This window comes from Solanum dulcamara, chromosome 9, assembly GCF_947179165.1.
Source record: "Solanum dulcamara chromosome 9, daSolDulc1.2, whole genome shotgun sequence".
NCBI lineage: Eukaryota > Viridiplantae > Streptophyta > Magnoliopsida > Solanales > Solanaceae > Solanum > Solanum dulcamara.
Genome location: NC_077245.1, coordinates 70,738,990 through 70,765,540, shown reverse-complemented (window position 1 = coordinate 70,765,540; position 26,551 = coordinate 70,738,990). Strand labels below are relative to the sequence as shown.

At 32.4% G+C, this 26,551-nt stretch overlaps 2 protein-coding genes, 1 long non-coding RNA gene and 1 pseudogene across 3 annotated transcripts; 3 read left to right on the top strand and 1 right to left on the bottom strand.

Moving 5' to 3' along the window:
* Positions 1 to 1,848: 1,848 nt before the first annotated feature.
* LOC129904411 (uncharacterized) lies at positions 1,849 to 2,582 on the top strand. The gene is made up of 2 exons (XR_008770422.1): positions 1,849 to 2,190; positions 2,281 to 2,582. It is a non-coding gene; the product is annotated as an uncharacterized LOC129904411 (long non-coding RNA).
* A 4,010-nt stretch (positions 2,583 to 6,592) lies between these two features.
* Positions 6,593 to 8,005, top strand: LOC129903427 (uncharacterized). The gene is made up of 2 exons (XM_055978984.1): positions 6,593 to 6,780; positions 6,893 to 8,005. Exons 1-2 carry the CDS (start codon positions 6,693 to 6,695, stop codon positions 7,894 to 7,896), a joined length of 1,092 nt encoding a protein of 363 aa, XP_055834959.1. The 5' UTR covers positions 6,593 to 6,692; the 3' UTR covers positions 7,897 to 8,005.
* A 4,492-nt stretch (positions 8,006 to 12,497) lies between these two features.
* On the top strand, positions 12,498 to 16,451 carry LOC129903769 (2-dehydro-3-deoxyphosphooctonate aldolase 1-like; annotated as a pseudogene).
* A 6,096-nt stretch (positions 16,452 to 22,547) lies between these two features.
* LOC129904174 (uncharacterized) lies at positions 22,548 to 26,207 on the bottom strand. The gene is made up of 4 exons (XM_055979717.1): positions 25,790 to 26,207; positions 24,447 to 24,868; positions 22,935 to 23,477; positions 22,548 to 22,706 (listed from the first exon to the last, which is right to left on the bottom strand). Exons 1-4 carry the CDS (start codon positions 26,205 to 26,207, stop codon positions 22,599 to 22,601), a joined length of 1,491 nt encoding a protein of 496 aa, XP_055835692.1. The 3' UTR covers positions 22,548 to 22,598.
* Positions 26,208 to 26,551: the final 344 nt, after the last annotated feature.

Sequence of the window (26,551 nt, the reverse complement as noted above, 5' to 3'; positions counted from 1 at the left end):
AGTTTGATCAAGTTTTTGGGAGGTAGAATATTTACTTCCTCCGTTTGAATTTGTTTGGTCTACTTTGACTGAACATTTAGTTTACGAAAGTAAATCTTTTAAATTTTATGGTCTAAAATTAAAGATATGTTAAATGTATCACAATGTATATCTTGTGGTTTTAAACATGTCATATGAAAAGTTGAAATTGACACATGTTTGTTCGTTAGTCCAAAGGGTATATAGACCCCAAAAGATACACCTCAAGGACATTAGTGTCCTAAAAGTATAATAAAGGGTATTTAGATACCATTTATAATAGTTAAGAGATATATTGTCCTTTTTCCGATTATTCTTTAATATATACCTTTTACATTATGCAAACAATCTCATTACGTCGAACATGAGTCCTTTTTTTTGCAAAATTTAAATGATGGATTTTTCATACAAAATATAAATTTATGGGTGAAGTTTTACATTTAATTTTTTTTGAAATCATGATTTGGAATATCAAATCATCCCTTTTAGAGAATTTGAGATATGAAATCATTGATTTTAAATCACATGTCCAAATACTGATTTGAAATCATAATTTCATATTGCATGTCCAAACACAAGCAAACTATAATTGCTTATAAATGTTATGTACCAATTTTTGAAAAAGACTTCACCATTTCGTAGAAGACCAAACACGGTTTTGTATAAATTTGTATTACAATGTAGAAGTGTATACAAGCACCTCTTATACAATATTATACAAATCTATACATTGCTTACAATGATAATGTATAATAGTGACGGATCCAAGATCCAAAGGTCATGGGTGCTCACATCCTTTAATGTAAAGTTGCTTGCCAAGAAGGGTTTTCTTTCTAAAGCTTACTAATATTTTTATAGTTTAATTAGTAATGAAATACTAAAAATAAAAAAGTGGGAAAACAATAAATTGAAGAGAAAAAAAGGTAAGCAAATGACTGTGAAAAGATATAAAAAGAAGAGTAAATATGTAAGAAAAAACTTCAGCTGGCCTTTTTTTTTCTTTCAATTAAAAAGTTAGTTTGGTTTTACCAAGATTCGAACCCTTACACTCAAGGGCATTAGTGCACGCTTTAACTTTAGTCTGAGACCTTTTGGTTATGGGGTGCTCACGAATAGATTATATTAATATTTCAATATTTTTTATATACATATATAAAGTTTTCGTCGGGGTCAATGGGTGCTTGAGCACCCGATACTATACGGGTGGGTCCGCCTTAAGCATTGTTGTGGAAAAAAAAGAGATTACGTGGGTGCACACCCCCCAACCCTCCAAATAAATAAATAAATAAGGAACAAATTACAAACAGAAAAGGGACATATTTGGCATGCGTTTATATTTTTTTTGATATATTTGCTCTTGTCATTTAACTTTAATGCCATTTTTACCCTCAATGTGTTAAATCTCCATATTCTCACATAAAATTACCTAGGTGAATTTTATTTTCCCCTATAATTAAATGTAAACATTATTTAATTCAAAAAAAATATAACGAAGGGCAATTATGATTCTTTTATGAGAGAAAGGGAGCAAGGACCCTTTTTTGAATTACAAAATGTTGACTCAAAGTACATTACTATATTTATATGACACAATTTGAATTTCGAGAGTCAAATTATTTAATTTTAATTATAAATTTCGGGCACAAAATCTTTAAGTTTTTAAAATTAAAATTTACATATTTGAAAATTACGTTAAATATATTATAAGTTATAATAATTGATAACTAAAATATTTTAAAGACATAAAAAAGGTTCAATTAAAAAAGCTTAATTGAATTTCGAAAATATAAAAAATACTCCTATCACCTAAATTAATACGGAGGTGTGTAGATTGCCTTTTGCATTCCCACCCATTCATAGTGCCAATTAGCGCATATTTGAAAACCGTCTTTTAACTAACTAACAAGCAGAGTATATATAACAATTAGAGTAATTACTCCTCACATAACAATCTCATTTTACAGAAAGAAGTGAAGAAAATTGATTTGAAGATGTTCACGAAATGGTTATCGTGGGATCAGGGAATGACGATTTCTAGAGATGTTGTTGACGATGATGAATCCGTTGGTACAAGGTTTATCAGAGGATTTAGGCAGAGATACAGGGAATGGATTATGCTGATGTTGTTGATCATCATCGTCTTCCTTTTTTTCTACTGGTTATTCTCTCATGGTATCCATATATTCTTCTTCTCTCGAAAATAATTTGTTAATTTGTTCCCCTGTTTCTGAATGATTTCCCTGTTTCTTTGTTCTCGTGCAGCTAAATAACAATTTTCAGAGAAATGGAGCTGCAAGTTCAAGAAATGATGAATCCACAAATTTTGATTCAAGTTCAACAAATGATGAATACACAAATTATTGATTCAACTTCAAGAAATGATGAATACCCAAATTGTTTCAAGTTCAAGAAATGATGAATACCCAAAATTGATTCAAGTTAGATACGTATTTCTATACTGAATTTGTACTGAAAAAAACATTAATATCTCCTTCATTGTAAACTGAAAAACAGAGTCTTCCTATGGATTCAAATGAAATAGAATGAGTATTCATTCATCCGTATTACTTGTCTCTTTGCTTCTATTTTGATTACATATTACTCTTTTTCGTTCAATTATCATATAATTTGTTCTTGTTAGTGTTCTTTTCTCAATTCTCCGTTACTTCCGTCGTAGCTTCTTCACTAATGCTAAGGAACAATTTTTATGCATTCTGAAAGTACTCAAAGAAGTTCAAGAAATAATGAATACGAAAAATTGATTCGTATTTCTGTAGTGAGTTTTTACTTGAATTAATATCTTATTCTTTTTCTCGATTATTTTCACTAATGTATTCTTTTTACCTATATATTTTTAAATATTTTACTTGAATTGAGTATCTATGAAAGCAATTTTACTACCTTCAAGTTTGACTATGTTCATGACAGGTTAAAAATGTTTACTCCCTTTGTTTTAATTTATTTGGCCTATTTTGATTTTATACGGATATTATAAAAATAAAGAAAGACTTTTAAATTTTATAGTTTAAAATTAAAAATACGACAAAACGTATCAAATTGTTCTTTAATTTTGTAGTCTGGAACATGTTATGTGAAATGTTGAAATTAAAGAATTATTAAAAAGGAAAAAGTCTTTTTTTAAAACGAATTAAAAGAGAAAGTAAGCCAAACAAATTAAAATGGAGGAGTCTTCTATTTTTTCCTTCCAAAAGTGCTCATTTTAAAAAGAGTGGGGTGTTTGATCAATATTTTAAGAGAAAAATAAGTAATTTTAGGAAAGGGAAAAGATATAAATTTCCCTTTGAACTTGTCTCAAAAAGTCAGTTACACACTTAAACTATTATGTCGATCTATTATACACCTAATCTAGTTCAAAGTGATATTAATACCCCCTTAGAAGGTGACATGGCAGAGAAAGTGCCTTCACCCTCCTTATGGTGTGTGAGAAGAAGAAAAAAATTTAAAATGACAAATTTAAATTCATGACACTATTTTATTGGTCATTATTATTAAGTATTATAATTTCTAATATATTAATTATGTCTCCTTTTTTTAATTGGTGGCCCTCATTTCTTAAAGGCTTTTACATTTTTCTTTTTTTTTCTTTTGAGTTCTTCTTCTTGAGTAATTCATTCTCATTTGTTACCATGATTAAAATAATATTATTTACGCGTTAAAATGTGTGTATAACACCTTTTCACACAAAAATTGAGATTGCCTTCAGAAGGGGATATTAATATCACTTTGAACAAGATTATGTGTGTAATAGATCGTCATGATAGTTTAAACGTGTAACTGATTATTCGGAACAAGTTCAAAGGAGAATTTATGTCTTCTCTCTTTAGGAAATAGCAGAAGTTGTTTGCTAAAAAAAATAAAGAAAATCCCCAAAAATAATTTTCTGAAAAGCACTTTTGAAAACTATATTTAGAAGCTTTTCTTAAAAAGTTTGATCAAACGTTAGTCGTTGCTTTAAAGTATTTTTTTTAGATTGTATAATGAAATGAAAATTATTTCTCACCAAAAATTCTATTTTTAAAAAATCATTTTATAAAATAAGTTAATTTTAGAAAATTGATCAGACTTATCATATTATCATTATAGGAGGACGAAGATGTCTATCCAAATTCACACGAGCCTAGTTTCCAATATATTCATAGACCATAAGTTATGAGATTTAACTATACTCAATGTAACCTTTTTTTATACTATATGAATTGCTACATTTAGTCTTTCCCACAAGTATAATTGACTAAGTGGATAATTTAACTAAATTATTTTTATTTATTATTATTTGATTTTAATTTAATATTATTATTTTTATAATTTCTCTTCATATTTGTTGAGTAAGCATAATGGTGAAAACTAATAATCTCTCCGTTCCTTTTATACTTGGCATATTATACTTCTCGAGAGTCAATTTGCATGATCTTTGACCAACAATTTAAGATGTATTTTTTTTAATCATATTTATATGAGAAAGATTGCAATTTATAATATTTTTCATATAATTTTTGGTTATCTATATTTTAAATATGAAATTAATTCTAATTTAATTTAACTCCAAAAATTAGTCATATTTATTCTTGTGAAATGAATAGTGACAAGTAAAAAGGAACAAAGTTCTATCTTGGCTTTTTTTAGAATAACAACTACTTTCTCTATTTCATATTATTTAACCCTTGTTGACTAGACATCCCATTGGAATTTTATTTTTATTATAGGTGTATTTTACTAAACTAACCTTATTAATGATGTGTTGGAGTTCTAAATTTGACTACTACTCCCTCCACCCAAAAATAAGTGTCACCCTAGCAAAAAAAAATGTCTCAAAGTAAGTGTCACCTTAGAAATTCAAGACAATAATTAATACTCCATCTATTACATATTAACTGAATTTCTAAGATAATGTACTCATATTAAGACAAAATTTAAACCATATTTTTCTCTATTACCCTTTTATTTTATCAACCTCATAAAGATGATTAAATATGAGATCATAAATATAAATAGTCTTTTATTGGAGTATAATCTTATAAGTAGTGTAATTTAACTTATAGAAAATTACAAAACTTCATTAATGAAAAAGGTAAACATGGAAAAAGTTTTAAACATTTCTCTAATGAAAAAGGCTCTAGAAATTCAGCTAATATGGAATAAAGGGAGTATGTTTTTTCAACTATATTCGTCTTCTTAATAGTATTCCATTTTCAAGAGATATTTATTAAATAGAAGTAGTTTAGTAAACTACACATTGTACATATTGATTTCTTAGTTAATATCAAGGGTATTTTTGAGCTTAAAGATTGATGTTAGGAGTATTTGGGGGCCGAGAGATGGATGAAAGATAGTTTTGTACTAATTTAAATAATTATTTTGAGACGAAAGGGAGTACTACTTCATATAGTTATTTAATGGACAAGTAATAAAATTCTCTTAATTTACTAAAATAGACAAGTAAAATAAAAGTTTAAAAAATAGCAACCCATTAGTAATCTAACTGGAAACCAGAAAAAAATTAACGTACATCTTCAATTCTGCATTTATTAATGATATATTCTATATTGCTTGTACTAATCTTTAAAGATGTTGCCACGTATTAATTTTTTAGAACTATATATTATTTTTTAGGATTCAAACAACATTAAGGGTCCGTTTTCATTTACATTTTTTAAAAAGTTCAAACAACATTAAAGGTGTGTTTGGACATAATATGAAATCAGATTAATATAAAATTAAAATTTTGTTTGGACATATAATTTGAATTTTTTAAGTTAATTTTTTTCACAAACATGAATACCCCATAAGTTGTGAAAACTATCAATTTTTTTTAAATTTATATATAATTTTATCAGATGAGCAAACCATAGTTCATAAACAAGATATTGAGAATATCCAAAGGTAGCACATTATTAAATCACATATCTCCATGTTTCATTTTATATATAAATATTTCTATAAATTTTTTAAATATATATAATTTTATAAAGATTCACTAGTCAATAATAATAGTAACAAGTTATCAATGATTAATTATTTCAATATTGTTATTCCACCCTCAATGCGGAGTAAAAATAACACTACAATCTGAGATTAGTTATCACTTATCCCTATATCAAACAAGCTCTAAGGGCAATATAGAAAAGAAAATTACTCATTCTATCCCAATTTGTGTACACCATTTCATTTTTAGTTTGTCTAAAAAAAAAATAACATATTTTTTTATTTGACAATTATTTTAATAACACATATCCATTTCTATCATTATTAGGTTTCAATGAATACTATGAATTATGAAGCAATTCAATAAACATAATAAAGTCTCCCTTATTATTTAAATTTTGTGTCTGATCAAACGACATCACATAAATTAGGATGAATAAAATAATAAAATTATCTTAATTTGCTAAAATAAATAAGTACATTATTTTTTTAGGATTCAACAATCGACACACACCTATCTACATCTCAAAAAAATGGTTAAATATAATTGCCTACATATGCTAATGCAATTGTATAACTGATTTTAACAAAATCTTGGCACCAGTAACAAGGACTCCCGCCTTTTTAACTAACTGAATTATATTTACATAAGAAGCCGCTAAGTTTTGCTGCTTCTTCTTCTTCTTCAAAGATCCAAAGTTTACAGAAGAAAAGCTCAAGAACCAAGTTTCATGAAAATGGCTCTACGGATGTCTGTTGTTGTTCCCATCGTTACCCTTCTCTTCTTACTCTACCTTTTGATTTACTCAAGTATTTTTGGTAAGCATTTCTCTGTTCATGGTTGATTCTTTTTCCTGTTTTATCTTCTTCTTGAGTTTTTCTCTGTTCATTATCAGAAGTTAAGAATCTTTGATTTGAATGCTTTTTACAGTGAGAATGATGATGAGACATGGAAAAACCATGGACGACTTTGATCGCTATCTGAACGAGAACCATTTAGATCTTGTATTTCTCAAATCATTACGGGAGAAAACAGAGTACAATGCACGAACTGAATTTCGGAATCAAAGTCGATTTCATCTCGTCTCTTTGGCATCAGCTGATGAACCACTGAGAAAATCGAATTTGAAGGTCAACAATGGCGGAACTGATATGCCGGAATCTATGAGTCATAGTCCAGTTCATCTCGTCTCTTTAGCATCAGTTTCACCAACATCGCCGCCTACATTTCCACCACCAACGCCGCCGTTCTCAACCACGGCAATTTCATCACCTCCGCCGCCGTCGCTGACACAGCGCCAAATCCAAGAACAGCAACTGAACAACATCTTAGAGGCATTAATTGGAGCAGGGGATTTCGTGGGGTGGGCTAATTTGTTATCCTCAGCAGATCTATCATCTCTCCCACTGACCGCCACCTTCTTCATCCCTGGAAACAATGCCATGTTAAATCATCAAACACTTGGTGTTCAACAAAACTTAGACCCGTTGTTAATCGCTTATCACATAATCCCACAACGCCTCTCTTTCTCCGATCTCCTACAATTCAAACCCAACACCCGAATCCCAACTCTCTTGCCTTCGAAATTCATCGTCGTCACCAATAATTCTTTATCCAATTTCACCATTGATGGGTCTCAAATTACACACCCAGATCTATACGTAAATCCTGCCTTCACAGTTCATGGTGTCGATAAGATTCTTGAATACTCAGTTCATGATGCTGAACCCCTGTTATCTCCTCCTGTTGAAAGTCCACCAATGCCTGATGCTGATGTTGATGCTCCTACTCCAACATTAAAGCCGAAATCAGTGTTTCCATCATATTTTCCTGCAAGAGGAAGAGGTTTTATTGATGGGTCTGATTCAAATATTCCATTTTCCATTGAAAAGTTTATGGTTTTTTTGGGTGTTAGTATCTTTTTGCTGCAGTGATGAAGATCAATGTACTGAGGAACTGGTTCTCACTTCTTTGTTTTTTTCTTGAGTCAGCTTTGTTATGGTGAATTCATGAAGAAATGAGAAAGTTTTGCAAGATTCAAAATTTAGTCTTATTCTGTTTTACTTAATTGCATAGTTAATGTTCTTGTATGTGATTAAGTTAGCAAAAAATAAATAAATTGATTTGTATATAAAAGTTAATAGTAATAGTACTTGCTGTCAAACTTACCTAAAAGATCATTAATGAAGAGTGTCCATATTTGTTGAAAGTGAATAACTTTATTATTACACATATTTTGGGGAGGTGAATAAATGTGCAGATTTTTCAAGGAAGAAGACCATAAACATGTAATAGATTTATTAATCAAGAAAGACGCATTTAAAAATGTGGAATTTATTTCTGTAACAGACTTAAAGTCATGTAACTTTTATGAACGATATTAAGAAATGTATTTAACTTTCAAAGTACTCATAAAAAGTAGTATTAATACCTTTTGTAAGTTCAAAAAAATATGTTATACTTAGCACTTTGTTTGAATGGTTGTTACGTATTGTTTCATTATGTCACGTATTATCATATTGTGTTTTACATTGTTGTATTATATTATTTTAATAAATATAATATTTAAATAAATTATTGTTTTTTATTGTTATATAATCTCACACGTTATTAAGTGGAAACATTACAATTCAATGAGATTGCTCCTCTTTACGATCAATTTGATTATTTTTTAAAATTAAATAAAATTAAATTAATTTGATATTTTAAAAATTAAAAATTAATTATTCAAAAATTATACAAGAAGTATTATAAATTACATTTTTTTCTCATGTCAATAAGATTAAAAATATATATTTTAATTAAATATTAATCAAAATTCATATCTCTTAAAAATAAAAATAGAAATGTATTAAAATGAGTGAAAAGATCCAAAAAGTGAGAAATTAAATAAACAGAAATCTTGGCTCATGAGATATAAATCCATAATGTAATCTCATTAAAAATTTAACCGAAATATAATGGTTTAATGGATGAAATCTTCATATATTTATGCATACAAATGTAAATATTTTCTCAAATTAGTTCTATGCATATGACCTATTTCATAATTAATTTAGTTTAGAGCTTAGATTTTTTCTAATCCGATCGTCAAATTACAAACTTTTCTAATTTTTTAAAACAAATATTCTAAAATTAAAAAGTATTTGTTAATATAACCCATACACTATCAAAAATATCACTTTATATATATAGCTGACGAGGTAAGAAAAAATCAAATCTAACATTATTAAATCTTCAAAATATTAAATGATTATCATCTATTAATGTTTTTTACAATTACTTATCCGTAAAAGTTAAAATATATTGCTAAATATCATACTACTTCAACTTTTAAGGCTAACCGAACCTCGTCTAAATCATTTCGCGGTCCTGGCTTAGCTGAAGGCTTGAAGGTATAGAAGTGCCATTGCTTTGCTGGAAAAACATTCTAATTTCTGGAAGGATATTGCAATACTTTGGTTTCATGTTTTTTTTTTTTAACTCCTATACCAGTTTTAGAAAGATGTATTTTGTGAATGAAGGTCTCTAATCCTTCTTCTCTTGTGATTTAATTTTGCAACTTGGTTTAATATGTTATATTCCATCTCATGTATGAATTCCACTGTTACAAAAACTCTTCCAGCATATAACCTTTCCCCCCTTCGTTTCATATTCTTGAAAGGTGAAAACAATATATGACATACCGATTGTTACTGATGTTCATTAATCTATTCAGGTAAAAATTTGTTTTCATATTTTAGTGGCACTACAATATTCACTTAGGAAATTATGTTCTGTAAATAAATTGTTCATCATTTTTTTATTTTCATCCATTCTTATTCCTTTGAAGTTTATTGACCAACTTAAGGTTTTTCCATTCCACAAAGTACTTTTTTTTGCATTATATTCCTCATTCCGACTCTTCTGAGAATGTCATGGATGTTGTTGGTGAAATTATAAGATTACAAATTACAATTGAAAAATAAAATGAAGAAATTAACTTCACTTCTTGGTTGATGCGCGAATATCTCGCTCTCTTTAAGGAGATTCAAGCCCACTGCAGTAAATTGTTTCACTGGTCCAGCAGTAGTCCTCTTGACTTGTCCCCTCCAGGATACAACAGTCTTATCACAAAAATGTAACTCAACAAATTCTCGACAAGAATTGAGTTTAAAGCTCTACACAAAGAACACCTCCCTTCAACTAATAAGAACTCTTTTTTTTATATAAACTTAACTCTCTCAATTTTTTCTTCTCTTATCTTACTTTTCAAAACAAAGAAGGCCTCTCTATTTATAGGAGAGAAAATCATACAAAGATGAAAAAAATAATAGAATGTCATCATTATCATCATTTAGTGTACCATTATGATTTAGTGCACCATTATGATTTAGTGCACCACTTATTAGTGATAATTAGATTAAAAATACATAATAATATGATTTAGTGCACCACTTATTAGTGATAATTAGATTAAAAATACATAATGGAATGATTTAGTCTTTCACTAAATAAAGATGATAATGAAAGACATTTTTATACACTAAAGAAAGAATAATAAAGATGACATTAAATATCATCAATGGACAATTGCTAAAATTGCAATTTACTACAACAACAACAACAACCACCCAGTGAAATCCCACATCGTGGGGTCTGGGGAGGGTAAAGTGTACGCAGACCTGACTCCTATCAATGTAGGACGGCTGTTTCCGAAAGATCCTCGGCTCAATAGAAGCATAGAAAAAGGTCACACAAGAATATTAAAAGTAGATAAGTAGATAACAAAATAATCAAAGCACAAAAAAACAGTAGGTATTATTAGATAATAACATAAATACCATAAATCAGAGTACAAGAAATCATAGTGCATTAATACGCCTACGGATAAGGGGGAATAATGCCACTATGTACTATCCTTCTACCCTAATGTGTGTCCTCCACACCCTCCTATCTAAGGTCATGTCCTCGGTAAGTCGTAAATGCGCCATGTCCTGTCTGATCACCTCTCCCCAATATTTCTTCGGCCTATCCCTACCTCTTCTGAAACCATCCATGGCCAACCTCTCACATCTTCGCACTGGTGCATCTCGGACTCTCCTCTTTACATGTCCAAACCATCTCAGTCGCGTCTCCTGCAACTTGTCTTCCACTGAGACCTCAAAACATTTATGTCAAGAAAATGAACCATCTCACCACTCACAACTGTTTAGCATTTCACTTTCAAATGAACCTAGACGGTCATAGTAAACACAATTATTCCAAACTCATTACATATCATAACAAGTTCGCTCAAGAGTGATAGCCTCATGTACACTGTTGACTTCATAGCTAATTGCAGACAGTCATACAAAAGTTTTACCTGAAGTCAATATATCCTACAAAAGTTCAAATAGATTGCTAGAAAGTTGACTGCATTGCATCATCCTAAAGCCCGTCTGAACATATTTTCTTTCTGAAATTGTTGAACAGCATAACCACCTCATTCAAAGCTTAATCAGTTAGAGTTGACACACTTTTATTTACTCAATTAGATCTCAACTCACGTCATCATGTGCCGGCAGGCCTTATTCGTTTTCATGGGTCAAGCATGTGATTTATTTTAAATTTTGACAAAGGATGGTGGTGAGATTTGAAACCATAAACTCTGCTCTAATACTATGTTGAAGTGTAAAAGCTTAAACTATTAGATTCGACACTTTTATTTACTTAATTATGTCTTCAACATACACGTATCTAAAAACTTTCGTCCTTTGCTTCCATATGAGACACAAGAGCGAATCAAAGTGTCATAACTCGCGGAGTAACATAAACATGCTTAGTTGAATTTAATGGAACTATTAATTATAGCTTCCAACAACAGAATTGGACAAAACCAGTAGGCTCTACCATAAACATGATTTGGAAAAATGAAAACAAACCTTCTGTGCCAATCTTCTTTGGAATTTAACGTGGACTGAAGCCGCTTCGGAAGATTCTCCCAAGGACATTCTTCTCTAATTGCTTTTAGTACCAACTGTTCCTCAATTGTAGACGGTATACGCAGCATTTTACTTTTCCTCACTCACTCTACAACTGCCTAGTCCCTGAAATGTTAAAATGATCTCACTAACAGATGTTGTGTTCTATGGTTATGGTATTTAGCTCTAATTATTCTCCCGTCTTAAATAAATGGAGGAGAAGATTTCAAAAACTTAGTGTGTTGTTGGTTGTACTGACACTTTATTTGTCAGAAACATATTATGCAAAAAATTTAGTTCGGGTATCCGTGTAATGTGGTATTTTCAGTTCATTTATCCATTTTGTATATCAGCTCATCATTGAATATTGATGGTCCAGAAGTTGTTTCCCTTACAATATGAACTGCATCTATCAATGTTTTTTCAGTGTGAAGCAGTTGGCCGGGTGGCAGATATAATTCAAATTCCTGCTTTCTTATGTAGGCAGGTTATAATCTTCAATTTCAGAAAGATATTGTGACTTTCTGCCCAAATTTTAAATACATTTCTCAGGAAGCAGCCATATTGATCTACTTTTCGGCTTTTAATGACAGACTGACCTGCTTGTTGCAGCTGCCACGACTGGAAAAGTTATTAACATTAAGAAGGGCCAGTTTTGTGCTTCTTCGGTAAGTAACATTCCTTTTTTTTTATTGGATCAATCAGTAAGTAATGCTCCTCCTTTCAGTTTTGTTTTAGCTCTTCTTCCACTTTGTGGGGTCCAGCCCCATGTTTTGCAGGAAGTAATTTTCAAAGGTGTGCATATCTTTGGTTGGTTGGCCAAAGATTTATTTGGACGGTAGGTGAACAATTTGTATGCCATTTATGTTATTGATGATGTCATAGGATGGTAGCCTATTGCTATAAATAGGCAGATCATTTCTCAATTAAGACACACCAGAAAAGAGAGAAAAAAAATATAGAGAGCAAGGTATTCCATAGACTATAAGAAAATAGTCTGTGAAGAAAAATAGAGTGTGAGAGATATTGTAGTGAGGTGGAAAAACTAAAAGAGTGTTTTTTTTTTGAGTGTGTAGTGGTTTTAAGAGTATTTATACTCGTTACTACACAATGTAAAATTCCTTACTATAGTGATATCAGCTGCTCCTCTTGGCCGTGGTTTTTCCCTTATTCAGAAGCGTTTCCACGTAAAATCTTGGTGTCATTATTGCTGCATTTTATTCTTGTTGATTTAATCATAACTTAGTGTTCCGCGTTTATCACTAATACTGTGAATATTATTTTTTGCGGGTCTATTTTATTCCCAACACACTAGCCCTTGTCAAAACCCTGATAAACTTTTATCCACTATCTTGGATGCACTCGTGGGTTTATATTCTGTCCGTTTTCTACTTATGCTACAATGTTCTCAGGTGATGGTAAATTCTGCTGAAAAAGTGAGATTGGCTGGAAATCAAAATGTCATGGTGTGTGAGAGAGGAACAATGTTTGGCTATAGTAAGTTCTCTTCAGTTTGTTTCTTCTTGTTAACTTTTTCTAGTTGGATGGAGCCAAGTCTTTGAGAAGTTATTTTCAGTTTTTTATAAGCGGGAAAGGAATGTCTTGAAGATTTACAAGTACATTATGAATAATTTTCTGCACTGATCTTCTTATGGTCAATGCTAAACATAGAAAGCATAGGAGAAATGTACTCAATGTTCATGAAAGGTTCATAAAAGACCAGATGCAAAATGATTCTGGGGTGGGGACCCAGGGTGGACAGAAGCAAATCCATTATTCATTTTACGTCAAACAATACATAGAGTAACTCCTGGTATAACAGTAAAAGCAAGGTGTATAGGTGGATGAGGTGGATTTTACTCTACCTGTTGGACCTTCACAAAGCATAGTTGTTCCCAAACTCGGTAAGGAGGCTTACCGCAGGTAATTTAAATCTAACATATATTATCTATCTCTGCAGATGACTTGATTGTAGATCCCCGGAACTTTGAGTGGATGAGGGAGGCCAATTGCCCTGTTGTAAGAGTCTTATTTATGACTGTATTTTATTATTCTACTCCCAGATAAAATAACTGGAGGAATCCAATTACATAGATAGTTGTTTTTGGATGTACTTTTTCTCATTTACATTCTTTATTCTCAGGTTGCTGATATAACTCATTCATTACAACAGCCTGCAGGCAAAAAGGTGCATTGTTCTTTTATCCTTTCCTTAGAGAGTAGTGAAAATCTTTATAGGAGTCCTTGATACGTATGCAACTGATCTGATAAAAGGGAAAGAAAAGGAGAAACTATTCTAGTTTACCATTGCATATCAGTATTGGATACATGCAGTTTATTGCCAACACAAGCCTTCACTCTTAGTCCATGACTATGACTCATGGAATTTAATTAGTTTGAAGCTTTAGGTTTAATTAGCATAAAATTCATTCTTCCATATCATGTTAGACATGTCTGTGTACAGAATCAATTCTTGATTGCCTATCTTCTCTTTCTTTTATGACATTGTCCTGACTTTGTGCTGTTTGAATCTTTCAAGCCTCAGAATCAACTGTTAATAATTTATTATAACTATTAATCAGTAGCCAATTCAACGATCTAAGCATGAGTTCAATCGCATAATCAGACCTTTCTTAGGATCTAATGTTAAAAGTTTATTCTATGTCAATGAATTAAAGTTTTCCATTCTTGTACAGCTGGAAGGTGGTGGTGTTGCTAGTGGCGGTCTTCGTGAATTAATTCCTTGTATTGCCAGGACAGCCGTTGCTGTGGGAATAGTTGGAATATTTATGGAGTTATAAAAGAGCATCTGGTATTTATAAAGTTGCAATCTGCTTTCTGTATGCACTTCTTGTTTAAGAAGACAAAGATGTTTACTCATTTAAGAGGAGACTGAAAAGGAACTGGAATCAAAATGCGGTGATACTACTTTTGCTGGTGCATTCATTCAAAAGAGAAACTTTCAAGCCATTCTTGAGATTCCTGAACTTTTAGGATATCCGTTTTGTCAAAACTTGCTTTAAATTTCTGCTCAACTCATTCTCAAAAAAATTCCTGCTTGACTGAATCAGAGATATTTTTCATTAGGTGCACAATGATCCCCTGAGTGCTCCAGTTGATGTTCCAACACAGTGGGTACGTTAAACACAAACTATATTATCTGTTGGGACTTTTGAGGCATCACTTTTTTCCCCTTACATGAAGCTATGGCATTCTGATTTTAGCTATTAATCTGATCAATGCTTTCATCTTTGTATTGACTTAGCCTCTGCGTCATCTGGAGGAACTACTAGAAGAGCTTGTTGCGCTTGGTGTAAGTTAATTTCTGTTTAGCATGAATTGCATATTTGACACTCTTTGTTGCTTAAATGAATGAAACTAAACTTCTAAATACCAACACTTGTAGAAGATATAGGGAGACTGATAAGGTGCTACGTTATATCCAAAACACTGGGCATTTGAGTAGGCTGTGTTAAGCTATAGCAGGCACATTTGGTGCTAGAAGTATATGACATAAGAGGGAAAATATAGGAGAGATGTATTAAAGAGTAGGTAAATCTAAACTTTTTATTTCCTAGTCTTCCTCTTCTATTTTTCTTTTTGTTTTTTTGATTATTTTTTGTCATTTATCTGAAATGTTTGCTAATTTTTCTTTATTTCGTTTATGTTTTCTGTTTCCCTAATTTCTCTAATCTGATTAATAAGTTAGTCTGTAGGAGCCAATTTTAGCATCGTTTGTTGCCTGTTGATGTCATGGTCTATAAGAGTTGAAGAGGGTTGTAAGGAGATGTAGTTCCTGACCCACAAGGGTATTTCCAAGACTCTATAAATTTGGGACATCTTGCTACATTGCAGTGGTGTTGAATGCTCATTTGATGTGCGTTTAAACCAAATAACAAGGTGAAGTTAAAGTTGGATACTTGTCTCACTCAAATGCAGATATCTAGGCATTAATGCGTGCCCCTCGTCTCCCTACAGGTTTTGTCTTTGAGAAAGCCGCCCCAGAAAATAAATATAGTTGACAAAGTGATATATAAATAGTTAGTATTAAAACACTATAAAGGAAAAAAATGACAGCTCGGTATACGAAGCATCCCATGTTCATACGGGGATGAAGATGGACTGCACACCCAGGAGGTGTAAGGTACACAAAACCTACCTTGACGCGAGCATCAGTGGTTGATTCCACGGATTGAACCCGTGAACTATTGGTCGCACGGAGACAAGTTTACCGTTGTCCAAGTCTCCTCTTCATGAGAAAACATGAGTAAAAATTGCCCTTTTAAAACTTATGGATTTTACAGAAGAGAAATCACTGCATTAAAACAATAAATAGATGTTGGTAAATGCAAGGAACAAAGAAATCAAACTACTTAAATGGTATATGTTGTCATTTAGCTTATGCTTTTAGCATTCTTTATATCTCTGTGTTCTTTTGTTCCAAGCACTTTGCAGTTATTCTTTTCTTTCCTAATATCACATTTCTTACAGAGAGTTAGCAAGGGAAAGCAGCAGTTCAAAATTGACTCACTCCATTTTGTGATTAGGGCACACAAGTTTGGCTATCAGTAAGCAATATTCAAACCCATAAACCATAAATTATGTGTTCAAGCTGATAGGAGTTGTACTTGACCAGTTGAACTCAGGTTGCGGATCATGATTTACATTTATACTTTTTGTAGTGTTTTTCTTACTACTTATGGAAAATGGATTGGTTTTATCTAGTCCATGATTTATATAATAGTTTCTGATCTGGATATGTTTGTCAGAGTTTTCTGGGCATATAGCTCACTTTGTTGACAAACTACCTGTCTAACATAGATGAGAATGTTTTCTTGAGCCCTATGAACTTGTTAGTTCTATGCCTTGAAATTATAAATCTCTCAACTTCCATATTCTTGAATGTTAACCAGATGATTCTGCAGAGACGATGTCTCCAGTCGTTTTAGCTTACATGTGGTGATGAGCTTCTTGCATTTTTAGTTTTCTGCTTCGAAGACATTGTTAGAAAATGAGATTTTCTAGATAGTTTTTTAGTCTAATAGTGTTCTCTTTTAAATATTATGTTTGGTTTGTAAAGGAAGGGTAATCCTTGTTTTATGGAATTTGTTTTGTAAGTGGTTGGATAGGTATAGACTCTACTTACTTTTTGAAAAAGCTTATATAGCTATATGTATTCAAGCCTTATGTAAGATGTTATATGAATGTAAAATCTGTTGCAAAACCTTATTTTTTCTTATCTGTTTAAAAATCTAACAGTGGTATCAAGAGCCCTTCTTCTTGAGGGATCTGTGAAGGCAAGAAAGCCAAGGTTTTCTCCAGTTCTTCTAAGGTGAGCTGAGCAGTGAGCAGCAGTAACATGGCATCCAACAGCTTCTTGGGTGCAGGCCCTTCTATGTTTACAGGAGAAAATTATCACATATGGGTGATAAAGATGAAGGCTTATTTCAAAGCTCTTAGTCTATGGGAAACAATTGAAAGAGAAGATGATCCTCCTCCACTTGGACCAAATCCAACAGTTGCACAAATGAAGATTTATGAAGATGCGAAGTCAAGGAAACCAAAGGCTCTCACATGTCTTCATTCAGCACTTTCAGATGTGATTTTCACAAGAATAATGACTTGTGAAACACCTAAAGAAGCATGGGATAAGCTAAAAGAGGAGTTCGATGGAAGTGATAGAGTGAAGGATGTCAAACTCTTAACTCTCAAAAGAGAATTTGAGATGTTAAGGATGAAAGAAGGAGATACTGTGAAAGAGTATTCTGCCAAACTTGTGGAAGTTGTAAACAAAATAAGGTTGTTTGGTGAAATCTTTCCAGATTCAAAGGTGGTGGAGAAGATGATGATAAGCTTACCAGCAAGGTTCGAGTCCAAGATTTCAGCAATAGAGGAATCTTGTGATTTAAAGACTTTATCAGTTGCAGAACTGATCAGCAAGTTGCAAGCCCAAGAACAAAGATCAAGCATAAGAGATGGAGAAGTAGCAAAAATGGCATTTCAGGCACAACATAAAGGCAAGCAGCTTGTGAAGGACAATAGAAGGATGGAAGGAGATAAAGTAGCAAAGGGAAAACCATGGAAGGAATCTTCAAAGAAAGGAAAGTTTCCACCTTGCAGCCACTGTAAAAGAACCAATCATCAAGAAAAAGACTGCTGGTTCAAAGGAAAGCCATCCATTCAATGTAGATTCTGTAAAAAGATGGGTCATATTGAGAAAAATTCCAGGGTCAAGCAGAATCAGCCACAACAACATCATGCGCAGCAGGCAAATTTTGTTGAAGAGTCGGAAAAGGAAGAAGAAAGCTTGTATATGGCTTCTCACGAAGAAAACACAAGCAACAAATCCTCATGGTTCATAGACAGTGGATGTACGAGTCATATGTCACACAATGAGCTCTTGTTTCACACACTTGACAAGTCGTTCAAAGCTAAAGTTAGGATGGGAAATGGTGAATCAGTCGATGCACATGGAAAGGGTTCAGTTACCTTTCAAACTACACAAGGTACAAAGTTTATACATGATGTGTTGTATGTTCCTTGTTTAGCATGTAACTTGTTAAGTGTGGCTCAAATGATGTCGAAAGGTTGTTCCTTAATTTTTAAGGGCAAACATTGTTTGGTTTTTGACTCAAAAGATAGTTTGATTGTTAAAGTAGAAATGGTGGATAAATCTTTTCCTTTAGATGGGAAGTTTGATAATGCAAAGTTTGCAAGTATGGATGAGTCATGGTTGTGGCACAAAAGATATGGGCATTTTAACTATGCTACTTTAAAGTCTATGTATGAGAAAGACTTGACTAAAGAGTTGCCTGAGATCACACTGTCTAAAGAAGTATGTGAGGCATGTCAGATGGGTAAGGTACACAGAAAATCATTTCCTAAAAGTGCTACCTGGAGGGCAACTGAAAAACTTGAACTAGTTCATACTGATGTGTGTGGACCTATGCAGACATCATCTTTAGGACAAAATAAATATTTTGTTCTCTTTATTGATGACTTAACAAGGATGACTTGGGTGTATTTTTTGAGTAACAAGTGCCAAGTATTTTCAGTTTTTAAGAAATTTAAAGCTTTTGTTGAAAGACAAAGTGGTTGTAAGCTGAAGTCTTTGAGATCGGACAATGGTGGTGAATACACTTCAAATGAGTTCAATAAGTATTATGAAGATATGGGTATTGATCACAAGTTGACAGTAAGTTATTCACCCGAACAAAATGGAGTCTCGGAGAGGAAAAACAGGACTGTTGTTGAAATGGCTAGATGTTTGTTGCTTGAAAAGAAACTACCGCAAAGCTTTTGGGCAGAAGCTGTTTATACTTCAGTATATCTTTTAAATAGGTTGGCAACTAAAGCTGTGGATAAGAAAACTCCTATTGAGGCTTGGAGTGGAATAAAACCATCTGCCAAGCACTTAAAAATCTTTGGTTCGATTTTCTATTCTCATGTTCCTTCAGTCAAAAGAAGCAAACTTGAACCGAAAGGTGAATTGGGGATCTTTATTGGTTATTCATCGCAAGCCAAAGGTTATAGAGTTTTCAGCTTGCAAATAAAAAGTATTTCCATCAAAAGAGATGTTGTAGTAGATGAGCATGCTTTTTGGAACTGGGATAAGGAGCAAATTGAGAAAGATAATACAGATTTTCAGAACTTGCGTCCGCTGCCTGAAATCCAATCATTTGGCTCTGAAAATTTGGAAAAAGATGAAGAATCAGATGGGGAATCCTCACTTGATTCGCCCATTTTGAAAACAAATTCCCTTTCTGAGATATATGAAAGATGTAATGTTGTAATCTCAGAGCCAAATAGCTATCAAGAAGCATCAAGACATGAAGTTTGGATTGAAGCTATGAAGGAGGAGATTGGTATGATAGAGAAGAATGATACTTGGAAGCTGGTTGATAAACCAAAAGACAGAAATGTAATAGGGGTGAAATGGGTTTATCGAACCAAACTTAATCCAGATGGTTCAGTTTATAAATACAAGGCAAGGCTTGTTGTGAAAGGTTATGCGCAAGTTGCAGGTCTGGATTATGGAGACACATTTGCACCAGTTGCACGACATGATACAATAAGGCTTCTATTTGCTTTGGCAGCTCAATCAAATTGGAAATTGTATCATTTGGATGTGAAATCAGCATTCTTAAATGGACAGTTGCAGGAGGAGATTTATATCGACCAACCAGAAGGATTTCAAGTTGCAGGAATGGAGGATAAAATCTACAAGCTACATAAGGCATTGTATGGATTAAAGCAGGCTCCTCGAGCCTGGTACAGTAAGATTGATTCTCATCTTATTTATTGTGGCTTCAAGAGAAGTGAAAATGAAGCCACTTTATATGTGAAGAAGGCTAAAAGAGGAGATGTGCTTTTGGTGTCACTCTATGTTGATGATCTTCTGGTAACAGGAAGCAATGAAGCTATGATAAATCAATTCAAGCAAGAAATGGAGACCAAGTTTGAAATGTCTGATTTGGGTGAAATGAATTACTTTCTGGGAATGAAGATTCGTCAAGCTACAAATGGAATCTTCATTTCACAGAGAAAATATGCATGGGATATTCTTAAAAGATTCAAGATGGAGAGATGCAAGCCTGTATCGACCCCACTAGTTCACAATGAAAAGATTTCGAAGTTTGAAGGAGGTGATAGGGCTGATCCTGCAGTTTATAGAAGTTTAATAGGTAGTTTGCTGTATTTGACAGCAACAAGACCTGATCTCATGTTCGCAGCAAGTCTTCTGTCGAGATTTATGCATGCTCCGAGTCAAGTTCATCTTGGCGTCGCTAAGCGAACATTGAGGTATATCAAGGGAACTGCTGATTTTGGTATTTGGTTTAAAAAAGAAGAGCAAGGGAAATTGATGGGTTATTCAGATAGTGATTGGGCAGGAAACATTGATGATATGAAAAGTACTTCTGGATATGCTTTTACACTTGGTTCAGGCATGTTCTCATGGAATTCAAAGAAGCAAGAGGTGGTAGCTCAATCTTCTGCAGAAACTGAATACATCGCCGCTGCTGGTGCAACTAATCAAGCTCTATGGTTAAGAAAGATTCTATGTGATCTGGAGCAAAATGACATTGAAGCTACTGTCATTAAGGTTGACAACAAGTCAGCAATATCTATGGCCAAAAATCCAGTGCAACATGGTCGTAGCAAGCATATAAATGTGAAGTTTCAAGCTATCAGACAAGCAGAGAAGGATGGCGAAGTTAAACTTGTTCATTGCAGCTCAGATCAGCAGATTGCAGACATCATGACCAAGGCTCTTCCTAAGGGGAAATTTGAAGTTCTAAAGGCTAAGCTGGGAGTATCCAAGAAAAATCTCAAGGAGGAGTGTTAGAAAATGAGATTTTCTAGATAGTTTTTTAGTCTAATAGTGTTCTCTTTTAAATATTATGTTTGGTTTGTAAAGGAAGGGTAATCCTTGTTTTATGGAATTTGTTTTGTAAGTGGTTGGATAGGTATAGACTCTACTTACTTTTTGAAAAAGCTTATATAGCTATATGTATTCAAGCCTTATGTAAGATGTCATATGAATGTAAAATCTGTTGCAAAACCTTATTTTTTCTTATCTGTTTAAAAATCTAACAGACATTACAGCGTGTATTCGTTAATGTACTGAACATTATTAAATTTTCACTGTTTATTGTAATTTGATCCAAGACTGAGTCATTGGTGAGAGTTGTAACACTTCCAGTGCATTTAGAAGGCTTACCTATCATTTCTACCAATGCAGCTTTCTTGGTGTGTGTATTGTGATGGCCATGTGATTTTTAAGCAAGTATACTGAAGTAGTTGCAATAAAAATGCTGTCTTTGGACTTCCTATAGAACCTTTCATGCTATTTAACATACATTGTGAATTCATTCAAGTTCTGATTTTGTTGACATACCGTGAAAAGAAAAGACAAAAAGCAAAAACTGAGGAAGATAATGCTGGAAGAATTACTTCCATGCATTCGATTGATAACGTGTTTGGATTGACTTATTTTTAAGCAGCTTATAAGTTGAAAATTGCTTATAAGTTTTTTTTAAAAAAGTAGGTGCAGATCAACTTTTTTTTTTTGACTTATAAGTTGTTTTCAACTTATATATAAACTGCTTAAAATAAGTTCATCTAAATAAACTCAATTATTTATTGGGGCTTATTTTAAGCACAAAATGACTTTAAGTTGACCAGCCAAACACTTAAAAAAAAGCTAAAAATAGTTTATAAGCCAATTCAAATGGCCTCTGAGTTGCAATATTTGCTAGCTGAAACTCGTGTTGTCGTATTATCAGTCTCCAAAAAAGAGGTATGGCCACAGCAGAGCATGAAAATGATGAAGAAAATTATGTTGTAATCAGAATGAATTAGGTTTAAGAATTTCAAACACCATCAATTCAGACCATGTCTAGCTTAGTCTTCCTGGAGATTGGAAATCCAACTCGGCCTGTTGCAAATTCCTTTTCTTATCCTTTCTATTTTCAGCCTTTCCTTCCTATGTAACCAGAAAAGAATTTCAAGGCAAAATAGACAAAAAACTACAATGGTCAAATTAGTGTGATGCTTACACAGGAATAATATTTGAATGATTCAGGTATTGCAAATTCATTTTATACTTCCAATATTTGGATTGTTTCTATGGCCTAAAAACAGAACTACAGATAAACTAGAAAAAAATGGAGTTAAGCCTCTCTCCCTAACAGCTACAATTCACTGATTTCACCATCTCTGCAACTGCCTACCCACATGTACAAATTTGACTTTGAGTTATTGTTTGATGGTAGAACACCACAACAATCCCTCCTTGGAGACTGCACCAGAAAGAAAAAAAGATCCCATCAGAGAAAGACACTACAAAAAACATTATACGAAAATGTGTTATAGTTGATATATGTGCAAATTGATTTGGACACCATCATTAGCAAATCTTAACCTTTTTTTTTCCCAAAGTATTTTGACACGGGGAATTCATTGAAGTTCCATTAAAGCCAACAAAAAATATGAGACTATTTGCTATATAGAAGTGTTAAAAATTGTACCTTTTGCCATCTGTTGCTATCTGGTCTTTTCAACAAAACAATGTTGTTGATATTCTCAGGTGACTCAACTTTCCATCTGCAAGAAGGTGAAGGCTCTCTATGTCTATAATAAATCCCAATAGTCTGATTTCTCGATTGATCAAATTTCGCGGTGTTCATGTAATACACAAAAGGTTTCTGGCAAGGATGTTTTGTAACAGGCCTAGTGTTGAATGCATAAGCAGTGTAATCTGCCCTTTTGTACCAATTGAGAAATGTCCTTGTAGGCATTTCAAGTTCTCTAGGTGAAATATTTCCTCTAATTATCTGAACAACATAGCCCAATGACACTGAAATAGACCAATATCTGTCTTTGTCATAGCAAATTGATTGTTGCATTAGGCTAGCTGAGTCGAGTTTTGAAGATTCGAATAGTCGTTGGAGACCGTTAACCCTGGACATTCCTGGGAATATTGGGTCTACTACATCAAGATGATGAAGTGAGACTAGTGGTGTCACTGGATGTGCTCCCAATAGGCCTAGTAAATTCCCATATACATCATACTATACGACCACAAAAAAAAATCGTCAATTTTAGCCAAATGGTTTAGAGTACTTATAATCTATGTAGCCCGGACTTTTAAAAAATATTGATGAACCCGTGCCAATAGGGTTCTCCAAAAAATGCTATACTTTTGAAGGCTGTGACACAAGTACAACGACTTTTTCTAAGAGTTGAGCAAACTAACATGACTTATCATCCAGAAGTTCACATATATATTATAGTATACTACCACAAACAAAAAGAAAACATTCAGACAACACTTTAGAGTACTTATAATCTATGTAGTTCGGAGTCTCTCCGTATTGGACTCCGAAAATGCAATATTTTCGGATGATCCAACATACGCTAGACGACTATTTTTAAGAGTTTGAGCAACATAACATATGAGTTATGATAAAATCAAAAGGTATAAGAATTGAGTTTTAACTTATAATCAATGTTATTTGGATTCTCCAAAAAATATTGCCGTACTTGTGTAGATTCTCAAAAAAAACCACTATTTTTAGAAGAACTAACACGTACTATGCATCCAATGAAGTATTTTTGAAGTATTGGGGCAATATTACTGACTTTATATAACAATAATAAAGTGACTTTCTATAACAAAATAAAGAAAAATGACTTTGTTACACCATTTTCAATAATTGCGTGATTTTTTTGTTATTAGATAAACGAAAAGTAACTTAATTACCTCCATAATTTGCCATAATTAAGTGACCATATGTTTCATTTGCACATGGGGATCTATGCTCCTATATATAGGTAAGCAAATATCCAAATAAAGCAAGCATATCAATCAATTAAATACAAAATTCTAAATCACCTAAAAGATAATTACACGTAACCATTCAAGATTTATGAAATTACTAATCTAAAAATAAGTCAGATAACCTATTATGATATGTAAAACTTACACTGATCGATAGTGTAAAAATTCTTTATACTGTCGGTACAAATAAAAAATTTACCTGATGAAATCCGCGTTCTTTTGTAAGTGGTACACCAAGTTCAGCCATACAAGCTTGAATTCTATCATCACTTCCATATAATCCAGGATACCTTTGTATACAACGATCTTGCATTTTTTCTAACTCTTTTGCTAATGGATAACTAATTGCAAATCCACCACCACCATAAGCCATTGCATATGAGAAAAATATATTTTGTACATGACTTTCGGATGAGCTACCAATGTAGTAATATTGGTTATGATCATACTTTGATAAAACCCTAACCACATTTTCTACAAAAAAAACCGTGTCATCGTCCCCCATCACAAACCATCTCACATCTTTCAAATCCAACCTTAATGTCTCCGAAACAACCCTAGATATCCTCAGAGCCGATCTTCTCCCTTGTCGATTCGTGTAATGAAAATTCGAAGTGTCACCTGAAAAATCCAAATATAAAGAAATTGAGAATCATGCATTGATGATCAATACTTCTATTACTAGAAAGAAGACACTCTTTGTGAGCTGAAAATCATACGTACGTCTATATGTTGAAAATTTAATATACAATATGTTTAAATGTAGAAATTAAAGAATCGAGAATATCCCTTCTTGATGATCAATACTTCTACTACTAGAAATTAGCTAACATTCTTTGTGAGTTGAAAATTAGACGTATGTCTTTATGTTGCAAATTTAATGTATATATGTTTAGATGTAAAAGTTAAAAGAATCAAGGATGTCCTTCTCAACGATCAATACCTCTATCACTAGAAACATGACTTACATTGCAAATTTAATATATATGTTTAAATGAAAAAAATTAAAGAATCAAGGATATCCTCTCTCAATAATCAATATTTCTACTACGAGAAACCTGACACTCTTTATGAGTTGAAAGTCATATATATGTTGATACGTTGCAAATTTAATATATAATTATATATGTTTAAATGTAAAAACTAGAGAATCAAGGACAACCCCTCTTGACAATCAATATTTCTATTACTAGAAACCTGACACTCTTTATGAGTTGAAAATCATATGTACGTCGATACATTGCAAATTTAATATATATGTTTAAATGTAATTAAAAATTAAAGAATCAAGGATATCCCCTCTTGATAATCAATATTTCTACTACTAGAAACCTGACACTCTTTATTAGTTGAAAATCAAAAGTACATCTATATATATGTTGCAAATCTAATATGTTGAAATACAATCAACAGGTTCAACTCATGAACTCATCATTTTTGACACAAGAGTTACTAAAAGTGTAATGATTTCCACGATAAGAACCTAAAGATTGAAATCATCGTATCAAAAAAAAAAATAAAAAATAGAGAAAGTGTGATCACCTGAAATCCTAATATCAGGGAGGGGTTCATTTTTGTTAGTTTTGACCTTTTCATCTAACCAAACAACCCCTCTTGTTTCTCCTGGTTTCCACCACAATTTTATATACTCTTTCCTTTTATCCCACAAATTCGACGATGCAGCTATTCCAAATACAATATGTTTGAGCTCAGTTAATTCCTTTTTATGAACATAATTTCTTTCTTCTTTTTCTTCTTCTTCTGGAAGAGTGAACATAGACGCATTATTCGTGGAAAGATGATCATTTTCATTGATGGAAATGTTGGAAGAACAATCTGAAGAATCATCATTGTTAAGAATGTAATTTGAGGAGTAAATAAGATAAATGATTAATAATAAGACGAAGAACCAAGTAATTAAATTCCGATGGCTAAATTGAGAACGTTGAGAAACACTCATTATTATTATTATTATGAAGAAAGAAGAAGAAATTAAAATGGTTGAGTTTGTTTACAATTCAATGATGGAGAAGAAAATTGATGAGTGTGAGAGATGTTCGGATCAAATTTTTTGAAGTTTGTTAGAGGAATAAACGAATCTATGCGATGCACGAATACTATTAAATTAATTTATGATAATAATTGCAAATTGTTATATGACTTGTTTGAACATATATTTAATTATATTTATCTATTTACTTTGCTAAAGAATAGCTTATTAGCAGAAATCAACATAATTTATTTTGTTCAATCAGATACTTCGTATATTATTAGAGCTAGAGCTGTCAAAATGGGCTGGTTCAA